The sequence below is a fragment of the Episyrphus balteatus genome, chromosome 4 (genome assembly GCF_945859705.1).
Source record: "Episyrphus balteatus chromosome 4, idEpiBalt1.1, whole genome shotgun sequence".
NCBI lineage: Eukaryota > Metazoa > Arthropoda > Insecta > Diptera > Syrphidae > Episyrphus > Episyrphus balteatus.
The window spans coordinates 14,707,302-14,727,072 of NC_079137.1; the positions used below are offsets into that span (position 1 = coordinate 14,707,302).

General features: G+C 32.3%; 1 protein-coding gene across 2 annotated transcripts; it reads left to right on the top strand.

Annotated features, from left to right (window-relative positions):
- Positions 1-3,387: 3,387 nt before the first annotated feature.
- Positions 3,388-16,294, top strand: LOC129918310 (uncharacterized). Of its 2 annotated transcripts, XM_055998779.1 has the most exons (6): positions 3,388-4,792; positions 8,856-9,067; positions 9,308-9,524; positions 9,638-10,020; positions 10,255-10,558; positions 14,558-16,294. In XM_055998779.1, the coding sequence occupies exons 1-6, from the start codon at positions 3,920-3,922 to the stop codon at positions 15,725-15,727; spliced, it is 3,159 nt and encodes a 1,052-aa protein (XP_055854754.1). In that variant the 5' UTR covers positions 3,388-3,919; the 3' UTR covers positions 15,728-16,294. The 2 variants fall into 2 exon arrangements, with proteins under 2 accessions (XP_055854754.1, XP_055854755.1); XM_055998780.1 differs by lacking the exons at positions 9,308-9,524; positions 9,638-10,020 and having other exon boundaries at positions 3,396-4,792; positions 14,558-16,291.
- Positions 16,295-19,771: the final 3,477 nt, after the last annotated feature.

Here is a 19,771-nt window from a genome sequence, read left to right on the forward strand (position 1 = left end):
CCTGTAATTATGTAAATTTATAAAATTATTTACCTATTGTTCTTTTATAGGAAATAAAATTAAATTTGAGATTGGATTTGTGAACTCAAAAATGATTGTTCTTTTTTATTAAATTTGGGTTCTCTCTTCTCTTCTGGTTGATATTTAATTTTATCTTTGGATATTCTTTTTTTGTGCTGAGAGCAACAGAGATTATTTTATGTTTATGCCACCAGGCTATGGAACTCCTTACCATTGTCTTTAAAACAAGTAGTAGGAATATTAGAATTCATCTTAGCACGCAAACAGTAAAAAGAATATATTACATTTTTTTTTTTTATTTAAAATTGTATCTTTTGTTATTATGTAATGCATAAGTAAAAATTAAGCTAAATTTATTAAATTTCCAAGTCCAACTTAAGGTACTATAAGGGCCGCAGTTGTACAAACGTGGTTCAGCCTCGGATCAAGAATTTAACTCGCCGATTTCGGCGGATTAGCAGTAGATCAACTTTGGTTCAAGGATGGAATTAGCTATTTCAACCTATATAGACCTAGAACCAGTGCTAAAAACCAATTTTACCACCGAATTCAGAAGATAAAAGTTGCTGAACCACGGATCAAATATTTGTACAACTGGACCTAAAAGACTCAGTCTTATTTGTACACCATTTTGAAAAATAAATTGAGAATTGAAAAATTGAACACTTCTAGATAGCCTTAAGGAGACCTCCTTTTCTTCTTCTCTAGTAGATAGGAACGTCTAGCAGTCTACGACCTCAAAAAGAACGCATCTATTTTTCAAATTCCTTGTATAACCATTGTATATAGAAACTATAGTACTATCATGAAAGTGAATTTATTAGGTCCGCTTCCTTTAACTAGGGTGCGCTGCGGTAGCTTTATTCCAATTTTTGGAAAGTAGAATGAAGGAATAAAATACGTGTGTAAGAAAGAGAAAAATACTTTCATCTTTTTAAAAGGATAAAGAGAAAAAACCGAAATCATATGTTTGAAATTTGAATTTCGACTGCTTGGGAATAGGGAAGGAGAAATGTAAACAAAATATTGTTTGTTTACAACGCTTTGTTTATTTCTTGTTTCCTAGGTGATAGTAATTTGAGTATTTTTGAATCAAATAATTTATTTTTGCGAATTTGAATAGATTTTTGTTTTGGGACTTTTATTTGTTATATTCTAAGGCAATGTTGCAACATTTAACTTATCTTGTATTGCTTATTATTTTTTAGGTATAGTTTTTACTTTATAGTTCAAATTGATAATATAAAAACAAGTTTTAAACTGCATCATTTTGAATTATAAAGTAAATAAAGTTAAAAACTAAATAATTAAGCGTCATCGAGGCACATAAAATTCAAAGGAAGGTTATTAGTTTTTGACATAACAAAATGCTAAATATTTTTTTAAAGTTTTATGATTTTTGTCAAGTTTGTATTAATTAATAAAAACCTGAAACATTGAACAAAAATCTTAAAATAAAAAAAAAGTTCAAAACTACATTGTATGTGTACAATGTACATACATATTTTTAATTAAAAAAATCTACTTCTCTAGAATAATCAGTTGTAGAGCGCCCTGTAATAAGAAAGCAAAAGCTTTTGTTTTTAAGTATTAAAGTACATAATAATATAGCATTACTCGCTTTATTATTTCATTAATGAATAAATTAGAGTTAAGTTAAATGTTGCAACATTGCTTAAGAAAATATCAAACAAAAATTCAAAAACAAAAATGTATTCAAGTTTTCAAAACAAAATATTCTATTCGACAACAATCACCTAGGCAACAAGAAAAAAATATTTCAAAAAGAAGAATACAAACAAAAAAAAAAAAACATTTCCAAAGAAGAATACAATTTTAAATTTTATTTCAAACGTGATTGCCACATTAGTCAAATTGAACTAAAATATTTAAGCAGATTATTATAAACGCGAAATACATACACTAAAATACAATCATCTCATGCCAAATTCACTGCAATTATTGACGAATTTTTTCGAGACCATGTTTGAAATTTAATGTTTCATTACTTTCTAACAAGTTAAAAATGCTTCTCACTTATTAAAGAGAGAAGATTCAAACAAAATATTCTACAGAATTTACGTTTTGTTATTTTCGCTGTCAAAAAAATGAATCTAAATGAAATTCAAAAATATTAAATGTTTCTCGACATCATTATTTTGATGGAATTTTATAACTGTGTTTTATGAAACTTAAATATTTTTGCGATTACTATTTATCGTAAGACTTTTTATATTTGTCTTGTTTAAAAAAAAGTATTTACTATGTATTTATTTCCAAATTTTTTAATTTATTTGAAAACAAAAAATTTTTACTTATGGGCAACCGTATTTGTACGTTTTAGTTTTTTTTTTTTCAATTTTTAATAAACAACTTTCATTTCTACTTATGCATCTTTCTATCTCCCTCTATCTACAAAGCTAAATATGTAGTCACTTTCCCCCGAATTGAAATTTGAAATAATATTCCAATATCTTAAATAATATTCCAATATTTTGACGACTCCTTCATTATCTGATTATTCTTAGTCCCCACTCCTGCCAAAATCATTCCATGAATAGGTCCGCTCTCTTGAACCAGACGGCGCTTCAGTCGTTGGAACCCATGATAGTACTATAGTTTTTATATACAAGGGTATAACAAAAACTTGCCAACAACCTTTTCGTTAAAGAATGTGTTAAAATAACTTTGAATCAATATATTTTCTAGGCCATGTTAATTTTCATTTCAGTATTCTTTATAACTAAACATTTCTTACGGCAATTTTATTCACTAGTTTAAAAAATACACCTGGATGTAAAATTGTCAAAAATAAATCCAAATCCAAAGTATTTATCCCGATTTTAAGCCTGGTACGCTGCTCGCGCTAAATTTTAGCTCCCATACAAATTATCGAAAAATTTTAGCCGAGCTAAAATGAGTTCCATACAAATTATCGATAACTTGTATGGGAATTTTATCTCAGCTAAAATTTAGCGCGAGCAGCGTACCAGGCTTTAACTATAAAAATAGTTAAAAATGACTATTTTTTCTCTGTGTGATAGTGAATATTAGGAATTTTGATTTATTTTTGACATTTCAATTTCTTTACATCCAGATGTATTTTTTAAACTAGTAAATAATATGGCCGTTATGTAATTAATTAATAAACTCACCATTTCATTTCTTTTATGTAACTTACAATTTTTATAAATTTGTTTTCCATACACCACCAAATAATTTAATATTTTTCCTCTCTAACACCCCTGTTATCATATTTCTCTCTATTTTGAACTACGCCATCTACCATCCAATCCGCACATCAAAAATTATAAACGCCAAACGCATTTCGTTTGTTTTCTTCTTCATCTTCGTTGTACACTTCGTTTCGTTTGTTGGAATTTTTTTTGCCCCGGCGACACTTTCAAGTGAAATTCGTTGTTGGCGCATTTTTTTTTTTTCATTTCAACAATTTTCATTATCTACAAAAATATTAATAAATAATAAACAATTAAGTAAACTTTTCAATTTGCATTCGATAGTGAAAAAAATATTAACAAAAAGAATTCAAATTTAGATTATATAAAACCGCGCTCTCCCTCAAACAGCGCGTCTAAATAAATCAGAAATCCAGAGCTAACCTCTAAAAAAAAATCCACCAAGAAGACAGGAATATAGAAAAAACGAAAAAAAAAAAACGATTTGCAGCAAATTAATAAAGTGAAATAAAACTTTGCGACGTTTCTTCTTCTCTAGCTTGTGTTTGTGTGTGGCTCTTGTCGAAAAAAGTGCAATTTCTCTGCCTGGCAAAATTGGCCAAATCTTTTTTAATAATTATTATATTTCAACTCAACCCAAACGTTGCAAATAAACTACAATCATTTCGCCCAAACGAAAACAAAGTTTCCATCGCATCCGAATGGAAGTGGACGCCACGATTCCGGATGAAAATGTCGATGATGACGGTGATTATATTACCGCCATGAAATTGGCCGTATCCGAGGACGAGGATGGCGGCGGCGGGGGCGATGCAATGGCCGACGACAATTCCGTAGATGGAACTAGCGCTAAATTAAAGATAAATATCGAAAATGGTGGCTCTGAGGCTGCATCTGGCAGCAGCAATAGCATAATCACAAGCAACAAGCGTAAGTTGCATCAGGACATGCTGCAGCATCCGGAGACGGATGATTTGTTTGGTTTCGATGAGGAAACTGGGAAGCCAAGTTATGGCTTGCCAGATGATGAACCAATGCTTGAAAAAGTAGAGGAACCCGAATGCGTTGTTGTTCCGCCGAAAAAAAGTCGACAATCAGTCGAAGAGAGTGTGAGTAAAATCGAAGAAGCTGTTTTAGCTTCGCCATCGCCCACACCATCGACTTCGACTGCAACAACTGTCGTTGTTACTCCAGAAGCTGTTGTTGCTGCTGCTGTGCCAGTTGCAGTGTCTCCTCCGATTGTTGCAGTGGTGCCAGCAGCTCCGCCACCGACTCCGGTGGCAGTGGTTAATAAGCCACGACTGCCGACAGATGATTTCTATAAGAAACCATTTGAGTGTGGTTGGAAAAGGGAGTTGGTTTATCGCGCCAATCCGGAGGCAAGTAAGGATAAGGCAGATATTTACTTTATTGCTCCGTCGGGCAAGAAGACTCGATCTAGAAATGAGATCAGTGCTCTTTTGGAAGGCGATTTGACCATTGAGCATTTCTGCTTTGCCAAGGAGCCTTTGGGGGGTACTACAGAGCAAGAAATCGTGCGCAGTGCAAAGCCAACAAATCGTTCAACATCAGAGGTAAATTGATATATTTTTTGGTAGTATTTTTGATGAGGAAACTCACATAGTTGATAAATGTTAATCTAAATAGAAGGTATTTTACTTATTTTTGAGGTTAGACTGTTTAGATGAGAAAAGTTGTCCATACTGAGTTGTTTTGCTGATTGTGCAGGGGGGTTACCTAGTCCGTAATTTGATTGCTTTTGAAGGAAAACCGGTTCGAACAGGTTTTCGAAATCGGCCAAAGTATGTTTGTTGTTGTTGTTTTGATTTTTATTCTGATTTTTTTCTCAAAAAGCTTTTCCTCTATTTCGTTTTCTTTTGAATAAAATACTATTTAATATTAGTTCCACATCAAAACTTGCCTAATTCAACATAATTTGCAAATTTTAGATACTTTAGATATCTGAAAAGGCTCAGCAACGAATGTCGTTTTCCATTTTGAGTTTTTAGTTTAAAGTTCCCACATTTGTTCAGCCAAACGGGACATGTCGGGGTCGAATTACAGCACACGATTACGATCATACGTTAACGTTTTGATTATTTCTGTCTCTATTTATTTAGTAGAAAAAGATAGGGACACATAGCAACGATACGATAACGAACGTATGCCGTAATTCGACCCCTGATATTTAACTATTTTCCAGAATTAATTCATTTATTTTCAAAAAATGATAAGTCCATGATTTTAAATATTTCAGATATGTGTAGCATAATTTATAAATAATATATTCTGTAGAACTTTTGTCTAGCTACAGAATATCGTTTCGTTTTTAATTTTCTAACTGATAGTTCAAAAGATAAAAAATAAAAACACTTTTGGACTTTTCATACTTTCAAAAAATAAACAGGGTTAAAATTACGGCATACGTTCGTTAACGTATGGTTGCTATGTGTTTCTATCCCGTCATATTTTATTAGAAATAATAAGGAAAAAACCAGGAAAACTGTTTTGGACTTAAGTTGTTTTAGCAAGAAATAGCATTATGTGGTATATATTTTAACCAATATAATCACTTTTACGCATTTTGTAATGAATTATTATTGAAAATTATTCTTTCAACAAAAAGAAATCTGGTCTATTTGTAATAATTCCTCTATATCTGTGGCAAATATAATCCAAATTGAAGACTTGAATATTGTTAAAACAATCAGGACGATGCAAATTTTAAACTCATCCAGATATAACGACACCGGCCATCTAACAAAAACCTCTTAAGTCCATGGACTTAAGTTATTTTTGGAATAACCGTTATAATTTGAAGGAGAAGGAATGTATTATCTTATCAGTTTTTTGTCCAGAATACGGATATACCTTTAAGGAACGATGTTCAGTAATTTAAAAAATAGTAACTTAGTGGTTTTTGCAATGACCGATTCAATTGTATTTGAGATTTAAATACAATAATCAGAGTGCGATTTTGTGCCTTTGTGGACAAGGAAGTTTTCAAGACGGTTCAAAAATGGAATCAGGAACAGGAGCTGGGGTGTTCTGTAAACCTCTCAATATAAGAGAATCATATAAACTCCCAGACGATTGTAGTGTCTTTCAGGCTGAAATTGTTGCTATAGAGAAAGCGGCAGAATTGGTACACAAAGAAAATCTAATCTCCTCGGAGATTACATTCTTTGTGGCCAACCAGGCTGCTATCAAAGCTTTAGCCAGTGAGACAATAAGATCCAAGGCGGTTTTAAACTGCAGAAAGAAAATCAATAGCATTTGCTACACTTAACCAAGTAAAACTCTGCTGGGTTCCTGGGCATAGCAATATAGAAGGGTATGAAATAGTGGATGAACTAGCTAGGTTAGGGTCAGCATCAAAAGAGGATAGCATTACTCAATTAGTAAAGGGACCAGATATCCCTATCGGTGTGCTCAAAAGGAAAATAGACTTAATGACTAAAGAACAAATCAATAAAACCTGAAAACTAGGAACGATTGTATTATCTCTAGAAGTTTATTACCTAAAATCAACGAAAAAGGAACTCGGGATATTTTATCCCTGAGTAAAAAGAATATTAGAGTCTTGATAGGTGTACTAACGGGTCATTGTGCCATGTGGTACAATGGCTATTAGAATGGGTGTAATTGCAATCTTCGTTGCCATGTACCACATGGTTTACAGATTTGTGTCTATATAAAAAAGTGATGTACTTAATGTAAGCTTTCCAACAATGTACATATATCTCATTCGTGGACGCTAGGTGGATCAATTTGCCTATTGTCCTTTTATATATCTGAAAAGTTCAGTAAAGAAAATCGTTTACAATTTTGAGATATTTTTTTAAAGTTCCCAGGTATTTTCTACCAAATGGAACATGAAATTTTAAGGATTTTTTCAAAACTATATAAGTATTATCAGTCTCAGTCAGATTCTGAAATCGGTTTCGTTTTCGATAAATATAAGAAAATCATAATCTTTAGAATTTACACTCGTTAACCCCCTGAAAAAAATTGTATACAAAGCCCTTTTCTGTTGCCCTGGACTCCCTGTTTGCAAAAATACGATTCACACAATACGTGCATAATAACCGAACAGAAATACGTTCATATTAGCCGTGTTTTTGTGGAACTCAGTATTATACTGAGTTAACATTTTATGCTGTGAATAACAACAAACGATTATTACTTGAGAAACCCTTTCCCGCTTCGCAGAGCATTTTCTGAAAAAAATGTATTTTTGAATTTTTTTTTGTGTATTAACATTCCCCTAACAACTAATAGCATACAAAACGAATTAAATCGAATTGCCTTTTTCTTCGTTTGTTATGAGCGTACAAGCAAACAGTTAGATTTTATATTGTATAAACATAGATTAAAAATCCTTTATTGTTGAAGATTCAAAAATGTATGAGTAAACAAAGAAATAAAAAACTTTTTTTATCCTTAGCAATCATTTATTGTTGTTTCCTGAGCTCAGTAATGCGTTACCAATAAAACACGACTATTTTAAAATATTTTCGTATTTGCTTAGATTTGAATTGTCCACTTCATGTTTATAAACTCAAAATTGGTCAATAAACACCATCTTTCATTTCATGTTTCGTTTCAAATACAATTTAATTGTTCCATAAATCAATATATGTAGGTACATACATAAATTTTATCCAATGATACCGAGTTTCAGACTATGATTTTAAAAAGGATTGTCGCAATTTGGTAAGACCAAAAAATGTTCCCTTAAAAAACGGAAATAACAGAGAGAACGCTTTTCAGGAGAGAAATTTCTCTTCTCAAAATCAAATCGGATTCAACTCAAAAGCAATTATGTTTTATGTATACAAAAATACTCAAAGTTTAAATCAAATCTTCTTTTATGCTGATGCTGTAATTTTTATGTAGTTACCCTCACCCAACAAATTTTAAGAGAAAAATTAGGCTAAATTCGTTAACTCCATTATGCAAACGCCTTGTGCAAACATGATGCTTTGTTGGTAAGGTAGTGTTTTCTTCCTATATAAAAAGTTGTGATGCAAAAGCAGTGTTGTTTTTTGAAGTTATAAACACGAATTTGAACTTGTCCAACAAAATTTCACACGGCAGTCATGAGAAATTACCGAAAAAAAGTTAATTTAAAAGTTGTCGTTTCTTATTAAAAAAAAATATGTATGAATCTGAAATGAGGAGAAGTCGTTTAACAAAAAAATTCCAGGGCAAACATGAGAACTTACGAAAAAGAGTCAGAAGAAAAAGTGACCAAAAAAGCCCGACTCAACATAAAAAGTGATTTTATTTCATAAAAACGGTTTATGTAAAATAAAAGATGTGAAAATTACCAACATTCTATATCATATTCATTTTTTGTAGGGCTTATAAGACCTACTCAAAAGACCGTTACAAAACTATACAAATCGGGGCTAAATATTCTTTTTTCAGTAATGTTTCGAAGAAAATTAAAAAAAATATGTCCAAGTTATACCTCAAACTTAATTCTAATCCTATTTCAAACTTAGTTTTATTCGGCCCTTTTAGAGATCAACTTATAGAGCTGCTTATAGTTTAACAGTTCAAGTTCTCACTTCCTCAATTCTTGTTTTTGGTATTTGGCATTTATTGACAAATAATTGTTTATATTTTTAGGTAACAAGCACTCCAACCAACACAAGCAGTGGAAAACGCATTTCAAAACCCAAAGCTCCCAAAGGAGCTTCTCCACCGCCACAAGGATGGACAGCAACACGAGCTCTTAAAAACTCTTCATCTTTGAATTCAAATTCGAATCAATCAGCAGCAGCAACTACCGCAACAGTGGCGTCACCCAAATCAACGCCGAAATCATCTAAAAACAGAAAGTAAGCTACAACAATTTTCTATTGTGTCGTTTTCAGTTTTAATTCCCAGATAATTCCCATCCATAATAAAAAAAAAATATATAACAATCCTTTTTCCGGACATGGACAAGAAAAAAATCAAGATGCTATTCCTTCATAGAATTCTATATCATTCGCTAATTCCTCTCTTTAGATAAATCCACTTTTGTCTGTGCCACATTTTTCTTTTTGTCCACACAAAACACATTTTCATTTCTCTAGAACCGGTGGTGATGTAACAACAACAGCAGCGGCTCAACAACCTTGCACGATACAATGTGCTGCTGCTATGGGATTGATTCCACATTTGCAGTGCATCAAGTGTCTTTGTTTGTATCATCATGAGTGCGTTGGATTGGATCGAAAGGATAATCTGTATCGGTTAGATACAGATGGTAGAGGCGCTCAGGGCTACAATCGCAAAGATTATGTTTGTCAGGTTAGTTTGGGTTGTTTTTGGACTTACTATATCGATAGCCTTCTAATGGCATCGAGAAGACTATCTAAGATACTTTTTTTTATTTTGTTTGTAATAATTCCTTTATTTTTCAGTCTTGCGTCCCCACAGTGAATACAGCAGCTATCTTTAAGGAAAACAACTTAAATCCTAAAGAACCAGACATGCAAATTCTTCTCGCAGCACTTTCTCAGCCACCTCCACCTCCCCCTCCATTACCAGCTCCCGTTTCTATAAGCACTCCTCCTGTAAGTGCTCCATCTCCTAAACTAATTAATGCAGCAATTATTGCTCCTGCACCAGCAGCACAAGCACCACAACCTACAGCTGCCGCTGTACCAGTTACAAAACCTAAATTTGCACCACCTGAGCCTACTGTTGGAGATCTTCCTCAGTCCATAGCTGTTATCAAAGGAAAGAAATACGTTGTTGTGAAGAAACCATTGATTCAACGTCCCACAGCTGCCGCTGCTGCTGAGTGAGTAGAATGTATAGTGTCTCACAGGATGTATTTATATATTTTTATCTATATTATCGACAACCATACACACAAAAAAACGAAAAAATCTTATTTACTAATTAAATGTCCATGTCCCTAACTTCCACTAACAAAAATTAAATTTGAACACGCTTTTTTCATTTTGCTTGTTTTTTGAGCACATTTTATAAAAATATATGATTTTTTTGAATTTGCAATTATTGTTTCTTTTAGGAATAATGCTAGTATTGAAACTACAGCTGAAAACGATGTTGTTACAAATGATCGTTCCAAACGCAATAACACATCTAATTCACATAGGAAACAGCAAACTGCCGTGGCCACTTCGACTACATCAGTGACAACAGCTACAGCAGCCGTACAGAGTTCACCGCCAGGCAATAGTACTGCCCAACCGACAAAGGAGCCTTCAGCATTATCAGCAGCTGCATCATTAAATTTTGCATCAAATTTCTTTGCAAATGTATCAGTAGGATATGGTGCTATACTGCATATACTAAAGTATCTTAAAATTCATGTAAGTTTTTTAATTTTTCCTTTTCTCAAAACGATCATTTCTCAAAACGATTGTGTTAGAACGAAATCAAATCGTCTTTGACGTTGAATTCGAAGACATTAGTTTTACTTTGACATTTATTGTATTTTCTAGCATTACTTACCAATCCAATTGTATTAAAATAAAATATTCAACCCTTTAGCACAAGTTGCATGATTCTTAGACCGCTGAAGTTTATGTTCATTTTATTCAAGTACGCTTTATCTCCTTCAATATTGGGCAGGAACTAAGAAAATGGACCATGACTTCGTTCTCTTCGGTATTGCATAACTAGAGTGCACCGAAATGCGATATCCTCACGATGTGGCCTATAATTTAGCTTGAGAGGTTCTCGTCTCGCTCGGATTACCATTGATATTCGTCCAGTCCTGGTATTCGCATAGTTTTTCTATATTGATTGGCTTTTCTACATCCAAGATAAAGTTTTCAGACTAGTAAACACAATTTTGGAACTTATTCAGCAAGAAAATTACTAGTTAATCTATGGAAAGCATGTGGGAAACTATGAAATTCGCAACAAAGCACGTTGGTAAACCTTTTTTTTTTAAGGAAGTTTTTCTAGACCGCTTCCAAGAAAACTTCACTCTTAGTAATTTATGGAGTGCAAAAGAACTTTCATCCATCCATTTAACCTTGTTCCAGAAAGAAAGAGTCTTACCAACGTGCTTTTTTGCGAATTTCAAAGTTTTCCACATGCTTTCCATAGGTTAACTAGTGCTTTTCTTGCTGAATAAGTTCCAAAATTGTATTTACTAAGTCTCCTGGGAATCGTTGCTTTCGTATAAGAAATTCTTCCCTAAGGATTTCATTTTCAGCTCCATGATATAAGGCTTCAATCTGGGATTCAAAGTGAATTGTGCAAAAAAAAACTTGTCTTTTTTTTGTCTAATTTTTTGTTTTGTACACATCCATGGTAGATTCTACTCAGTCCTTGTACTCTTGTGTTTTTTTTATTAATTAGGACATTACTTGACGCAAAAAAATCAGTTCTCAATTCATTTGTTTAACAGGTAACGGGAATTTTAACTTGTAACAAAAAATGCCCTAAACCTAAACCAAATATCTCGAAAACGGCTCTAACGATTTTGATTAAACTTTGCAGACGTAATATTCAAAGCAATTGCAATAAAACTGTTTTTTCGTTTTTCTCAAAAAAGTCAAAAAAGTGGGAGGTACACTTTTTTGACTTTTTTGAGAAAAACGAAAACTTTTTTGAGAAAAAACGAAACAAATTTTTCAAATTATACAAAATAACTCAAAAACGGCTCTAACGATTTTGATTAAACTTTGCAGACGTAATATTCAAAGCAATTGCAAAAAATGTTTTTTTCGTTTTTCTCAAAAAAGTCAAAAAAGTGTACCTCCCATACAAATTTTTCAAATTATACAAAATAACTCAAAAACGGCTCTAACGATTTGGATTAAACTTTTCAGACTTAATATTCAAAGCTATCACAATAAAACTACTGCAATAATAAAAAAAAAAATAATTTTTTTACATAAAAAAAAATTTGCCCTACATGTCGGCTCTTCCCCAACCTCAACAAAATTTCTTTCAAATTTATATAGAGGCAGCTCCTAAAATCTACAAGTACGCTAACATATGTAAATGTGCTTTGAACTGCAAGAGCAAACACAGGCGACCCCAGTCGTGCTTTTTATTTATGAATCTGAGCCTAAACATGTTCAACAGTTGGATACATGCTTAAAATAAGAAAATTGTATTACTTTACCTTACCAAAATTGAAAAAGAATGCTGCTCAAAATGTCACTCAAAAAATAGCACTTCTATACAAAAACAGCTGTCTGAGAGCCAAATTTCACTCTTATGACTTACTTTGACCACCATGAGATTCACCATAACATACTTAATAAATAACCATCAACTTTACCAATATAAAGTTTCGCCGTTAGATATTATTCTTATCACTCCATTCCATATTGCTGATTTATTAGCGCTGATTTATTACCGCTCATTATATTATTTTAGCAACTTTTTTTTTACACTGATTTGAGACAGTTTGTAAAATACACAGTTCCTGTTGATCGTATCAAAAGCCGCTCCATATGTAGTTGAAACTCAAATCAACCTCATTCTCAACGTTTCCCATGTTTGCCTCATTTCTCAAACAATCTTTCACTGATGATTCTTTTATACCAGATGAAGTATATTTTTCTAGGATTATAAAAATAGTTCAAGTTATTGTAAGAACAGAGTTATAAATTATTATTTGCATTTAAATCACTTCAGTATTTGTTAAAAATTATGTTTTTGGATTCATCACATCCTATTCTGCTATCCACTTACATTTATGTATGCTTTATGTTGCTTTGGTTACCAACTTAATTAAGGTTTTTTTTTATTATTATTAATACATTTATTTTAATTATTCCATTTATGCACATAACCCCCGGAGGAAGAACATAAAATAATATTAATTTAGTTATAGGAAAAGTGGGGGTAAGACCGTTTTTGTACTATGTTGTATAAAAAAAAAAGTAAAATTGGCAACACTTGCAATATAAAATAGGTGCCTTTTGGTACAAACTTACATCTGTAAGTAATGATTCTGCCTTCTACCAGCAACTGTTTTCTAGATCCAATCCAAAATATTATTGGATTAAGTGCAAAATGTGTACCAAATGGTACCACAAAGCTTGTGCTGGAGTGAGAAATAATGAAAATATAGCATAATTGTGTTACTAGTGTAAATAGACTGCATTTAAAACAAAAGAAGCGGTCTTTCTACCAACAAAATTTGATAGGGTGGTCGTTTTCTGTTAAATGTTTTTTCTAAACTTATTATCTTTGGTTCAATATTTTTTATTTTTTTTTATAATAACGAGAGTTCCTACAGTAAACAATTATTAACCTAATGAATATAGACTTTATTTCAATTCAAAGTTATTTTTTATTGGTTTTTAAGACAATCAAACACTAAAGGGGCGGTCTCGCCCCCACTTCCCCTATATACATTCTTGTATCGTATCCACAAAATAACAATAACACACATTTCTAAACACACAAGAATTATAAACAGATCCATTTATAACATGGATTAAATTTACAAAGTTCAATTTTGGTGTGTAGCACATTTGGTACGTTTACCAACTTCACTATCACAAACACACTCATCTGAATTTTCAGATGAAAATTTCCACCTGAAAATCGTAACTAAATGTAAAAAAACGTAACTTAATGCCACCTAACTTTTTATGACATGTGACCAAACAGAGCCCACAAAAATTCAGATCTTAAGTTCAGGTGGCCTGCGTTGAACGCGGGAATTCTCTTCTGCATTTAAAATCAGAAACACTCACACATTCATACTTTTTAAACGTCAAATTTGACAATCTTCATTTTTTGTTTACTTTTTGATGCGATAGTTTAGCAAAATATACAATTTAATTAAATAAACTCTTGAAAAGTTCCACAAAATTAATTTGAATTATAATTAATATGATTATTTATATTCCTACAATTATAAACCGTTTGCTATTACTCTCTTCATCATCGTCAAGTGATGTGATAATGTTAATATTTTTGCAGCAAATTTTTTATAAGGGGAGATTTTGAAAAAAAAAACACACACATTTACAAAGACTTAAAACTTCAAACTGAAAAGAACTGTGTTTGATTGTTTCTTTGGGGTTTGGGATCGGAGAGCTATTCCGGATTACCAATTGAAAACGACATAAAATTTATCTTGGTTGGAGGGGATTTTATAAATATTGATATTAAATTACTTCTTTGTTTAGAAATCACATTATAAACTTACCATATTCGCTTCAGTTCTGAAATTTGAGTTTCGGTTATGACTTTTTATTCGCGTTCATATCTCGTTCATCTTAAATCCAAATACAATTCAATCTTAAAGTAATACAAATTACATATTATTCCTTTTTTTCAACAAACTTTTATTATTTTAAAGCTAATTTTTGTTTCATTTTATTTTTTAGGAGCGTCCACGAGCTGCATCGGTTTGCAAGATTTGGAATCTTGTTGCAAAAGATCGCGCACTATGGCAAACTGTGAGAATGAAGAACTCTAAGGTTGGCAATTGGGCCGGTTTCACAGCTGCCCTCCGTCGCGGAGAGACTAAGCATTTAGATCTACGAAAGCTCTTGGTATCCAGTACCAAATTAGAAGAAACTTGGTCAGAATTCTGCAAACACATTGGCATGGTGCCATCTCTCGAACACATTGATATGTGTCGCTGTTCGGCCAAGGTCGTAGAGAGCATATTCCTCACGAATCCCAACCTGACGATCTTAAGTGCATTGGCGATAAACAATGAGAGTTTGAATTTGATTAATCTAGACAATCTAGTTATGTTGCAAGAGCTACGTTTACGCACATTGGACAAGTGTACCCTCGAAGGAGACCTATCGCCGTTACGCTGCTTGACAAATCTTCGGCATTTGTCCTTGACATCAATTCGAGATCTTGGAACCAAGGGAATCGAAGTTATTGGTGAATTAAATAGTCTCGTTTCACTTGAATTGGGTGACTGCAATGATTTTGACTCGCGTTTCACCGACAATGTTTTACCCAAACTATCAAACTTAGAACGGCTGCGGTTAGAAATCGGTCAAGAGCAATGCCGTACATTGGACATTTTAGATTCGGTAGCTAAGCTGGAAAATCTTAGCCAACTTGAGTTTGTAAATTTCGATATTAAGCCTGGCTTTGATGACAAACTTGCTCAGTGCACAAATATACTGAAGCTCTTGATCATCCCTACATACATCTCACAATCAGCCACAACTAACAATATTGTGCTTAATGCAGTTTTAAAACTTCAAGACACCCTGGAAGTGTTTACATGGGGCGTTACTGTGGAACTGCTTCGTGTCACCGCACTCTATGTGGACCAATGTGAAGATTCAACACGAAAAGAACGTCATCACTTCGATGAATGCATTCCTGTACTGAAGCCAGTACCCGGTTCGACTGCTGCAGATACCCCTGGTGATCAACCCAGTCCCGGAGCAAATGCTGTCCCACAGATTGAGATTCTCCCGCTAGATAAAGTTGAAGAAATCCTCCGAGATAATCTGGCTACCACGAAGTTCACAATAGTGAAAGTCCCCTACCACGCTACATGGAAGCAGCAACTTGTAGAATAGTGCTGCTGATCATTTCGAGGCCTCACACCTTCCTCTTAACATATCCAGAGATGTGCGACCGACCAGACCAGACTAGAAAAGACCCGACGACGCCGCGACAGAATGAATTAATTAATTTCTCTTTTTTTTTTGTCATTTTATTATTATTATAATTATGCTTGTAAGCAAAATTGAGTAGAAGGACTTTTTAAAAAAGCACGATTTGTGATCATTTTGGTTGATAGCAAGGATCACAAGTATCAGCCTAAAGATTCCATTTTGTGTCAATTAATCAAATTTTTTTTTATATTTTATTATTATTGATAATAATTTCATTTATTTTTTTCGAAACAAACACACAGCAATATTGAGAGAGAACCAACTTAAGATATTGGTTTCGTTTATTTTTTTTAATTTTTGTGTTTCTTTCGGTAACTAAGAGTTAATAAAGTAAAAAAAAATTAATAAATAATAAATATAAACAACAAAAATTAAGCGTTATAGAATATGAATTTAATTATATTAAAGAAAAAAATATTGTAGAACGCAATACAATGAGAAAAAGAGATAAACTTAATCGAGAAATAAAGGAGATTTAATTATCTTATAAATTAATGTAGTTTTATTTGTATTACTTTTTTTTAAATATTTAGCATAGTATTTTGAATTTTGCATACTAAATCTTTAAATCAATAAATAAGATAAATAAATATTTGTATCATTTAAAATTTGGATTTGAATGTAAAATAAATCATTTAATTATTGTAAAAAGTAAGTTTATGTTGGAGGTGCGATTCCAGTAACAAGAAGGAATAATTAAGTCTGATAAGAAACTACTCAAACAAAAACACATATTATGCTGTAACGTCTACAACTCCACAAAAACTCAAGCAAAACATGAAAGTGAAAGTTTATCAGAAGAGAATCGAGATTGATTGAGGAATAGATGATTTCGGAAAATTTTAGAAATAGCTTAGAAAGGATGTCAGCGATAATGAGTTTCCAATTAGTCGTCAATTGAAAAAAGTAAGTATTTAATTATTTCTTTTTTTTTTAATTAATTGCAAGTAATTTAGGTTTTGGTAAAAAATTACATCCGAAAAAAAACAAGACAAGGAGGCCTAGAAAAAAAGTGTATACAAAATCATTCCGTTGGAGTAAATTGTTTTTAGAATCATCTGTCCATTCGAAAATCTGTTAATACTGCCTAAATTTTAAATGTTGATAAAAACCGGAGCATAAATAGAAAAATTGTCAAATCAATTAAAGATCCTCTGCTAGATGCTATGATGCGGTTGTAGAACGAGAACATTCAAGTTGAGATTTTGATTCATTCAAAAGAAGAGCAAGAATGAATGAAAAGGAACCAAATGTGGTAATTTTAATTTCCGTACTTTTGATATCTGACTTTTTAGTAGTATTGGCTCATACTATACGTTTTAACGTTATTGGGCATGTTCAGAAAAATTTGGAACTAACTATCTATCAGAGGATAGTGAGGCAAATCTTCCTAACTCGATTTAACCGTCTATCTAATTTTTCTTTCAGAAGATGACGCTGACTAAATATTTAGTCCCTTAAGTTTCCTGAACGTGTCCATTGTAAAATCATAAAATGTTCGACAAACAATGCTACAATACCATATATATTGCATTTTTCTCTTTTAAGTTATTTAATATTTGCGAACATTTTTGGCTTCAGAAAAGTCTTTTTTTTCTTGGAAAGAACAGAAAAAATCAAAAAAAAACATCGAAAACATAGAACTATAGTTTTCTACGCGATTCTTTGCATTTTATAACTTACTTATTCCAACATTAAATTAAAGTAGATAAATGTCTTATAGCTCAATAGATTTATTGAAAAAATTGTCTTCTTCGCTGTATAAAACGGTTTTACTTCCGATACGTCAAACTTGGTGAGTAGCATTTTTTTTTAACCAAAATTAACTGTACTTTCCTTCCATATACCAATTTGAACTCATGGGACAGTAGCTCAGACAGCTACATGTAACCCACGTAATAGGATCACTCCTTACATCAAACAGAAACTGTTTGAATTAGTCCAATTAGTCGAAAATGTTAAACGTTTTTAATGATATTTACATTTTTTGTGTTTTTTTTTTTTGCATTCTACTCAAAACTTCTCCCTGTATTGGCCAATCGGACCTCAGTTTCGGATTCAAAATTATGCTATTTAAATGCAAAACTAGTTATGTAGTAATTTAACCCATTCGGCATGCAATTCAAGTGATGAAATTATTGAATGGTTCATATTGTAATTGGTTAAGAAAAAATTGAGACATTCTGGACATTATTGAACTTAAATTAAACAAAAAAAACTAATACATTGAATTTGTCATTGTATCATTAAAAACTAAAAACGTTATACTTTTGATAGTCCTTTAAAGATTAATTTATTAAAATAAAGTAGGTACCATTAGTGGTTCTTCTTCTTCATTATCTACGACGACTGTATATGTGCCCTTAATTATGAAAGTGGACTAAGTCACTCCTAAAAATGGCCTCAAATCTAGCCTTAAAATAATTATTATTTAAGGGGTAAAGTTTATTTGAAAGCGAAATTGCAATAAATAAACTTTTTTATTGCTCCTCTAGTGATTTCATAAAAGAAATGTAATTAAATCGTTATAAGAAAATTATTATGTAAGTTTTTCTTTAAACAATGCAAAAAGTGACTTAGTCCACTTTCATAATCATGGGCACATATATATTTCTATAGTGCTATCATGAAGGCGAATCTAGGATTATTTCAAGTCACCACTATGGCACTCAGTGTGTTTATTTCATTCAAATTCTGCTTTTCCAAGTTACCACATAAACAATGTAGATCACAACGCTCCCACTTTTATACTTCCCATTATGGCTCCACATGTCTAGTTCGCCGTCGTACCATTAGCTACTGAAATTAAAAAAAAAAAAGCATTTAATTTTGGAATTGTTTTTTTGGACTTTAAAAACATAGGGGGAAGTGGTCACCCTTCGTACAGTTTTTACTTATTTATTTTTAGTTATTTATTTACTCACTCCAGCTTCGAGAAAATGGACTTTATTTGTAATATGTATATTATTACACTTACAAAAAAATTTGACACTTCTAAGTCAAAGGCTTAAATAGTTATAGCCATTTTACTGGGATTAGATTTTTGTACGAATCCTCCCCACCCGTGGGGTACCTTCGTACAGCACATGGGGTACATTAGAGTGACCGCAACTCCCATAGAAAAAATTTTTTGTCGAATTTTTTTCGGGGGAACCCCATAAAATGTTCCGCCTTTGCAGATTTTTAGATAGCCAAAATTTCAGCTCGATTGGATAACTCTAAATGGTGCCGACACTTGCTCAAAGTATCAAAAATCTCTGTTTTTTCACTGTTTTTCGAAGAAAATTTGCTCTAGTTCCCAAACAGATCGGGTTATTTTCACTTTTTATATATTTAATTAAAGGTAGTGTTGTTACACATAATTCAGATGCTTAATTTGTTTAGTTTTACTAAAAAAGAAAAATATTGTCATCAATTTAAATTTTCAGTACTTACCACAAAAAGAGCTGAAGTGCAAACTTGATTTAAAATTAAACTTTTTTTAACTGTTTTATTCTGCGTATAGGGATAGAATGGATGTTTCTCTATCTCTGGGCCCTCGGGTAGCAAAAGTATGAGGTATAGTCGTCGGGTGAAAGAGCTATTAACAATGAAACTTTCTTTGTTATTGGATCGATGTAAGGCATCTGATAGAAATGCTTCTCGCATAATTATAGCTACAATAGAAGCACTAGGGCAAAATCCAATTGACTTTGTAGTTTAAAAATCAAACTTACATTCAACAAGAAAAAACTTTTGCTTGGTTTAATGCCCCAAGAGCTTATCTGGCTCCTAAACCAGATCTTGATCTTTTGCGTAATTGCATTGAATACCGCAAGATAGACAAAGATATTTCAGAGAAGGCTCTTGCTAAATTCGCAAACCATTTATGGTATTTGAGTTCAGAGCAGGCAGGTCTGGCGTTCTTTGACCTAACTTTACCAGATGGCGAACAAAATTAGAAAC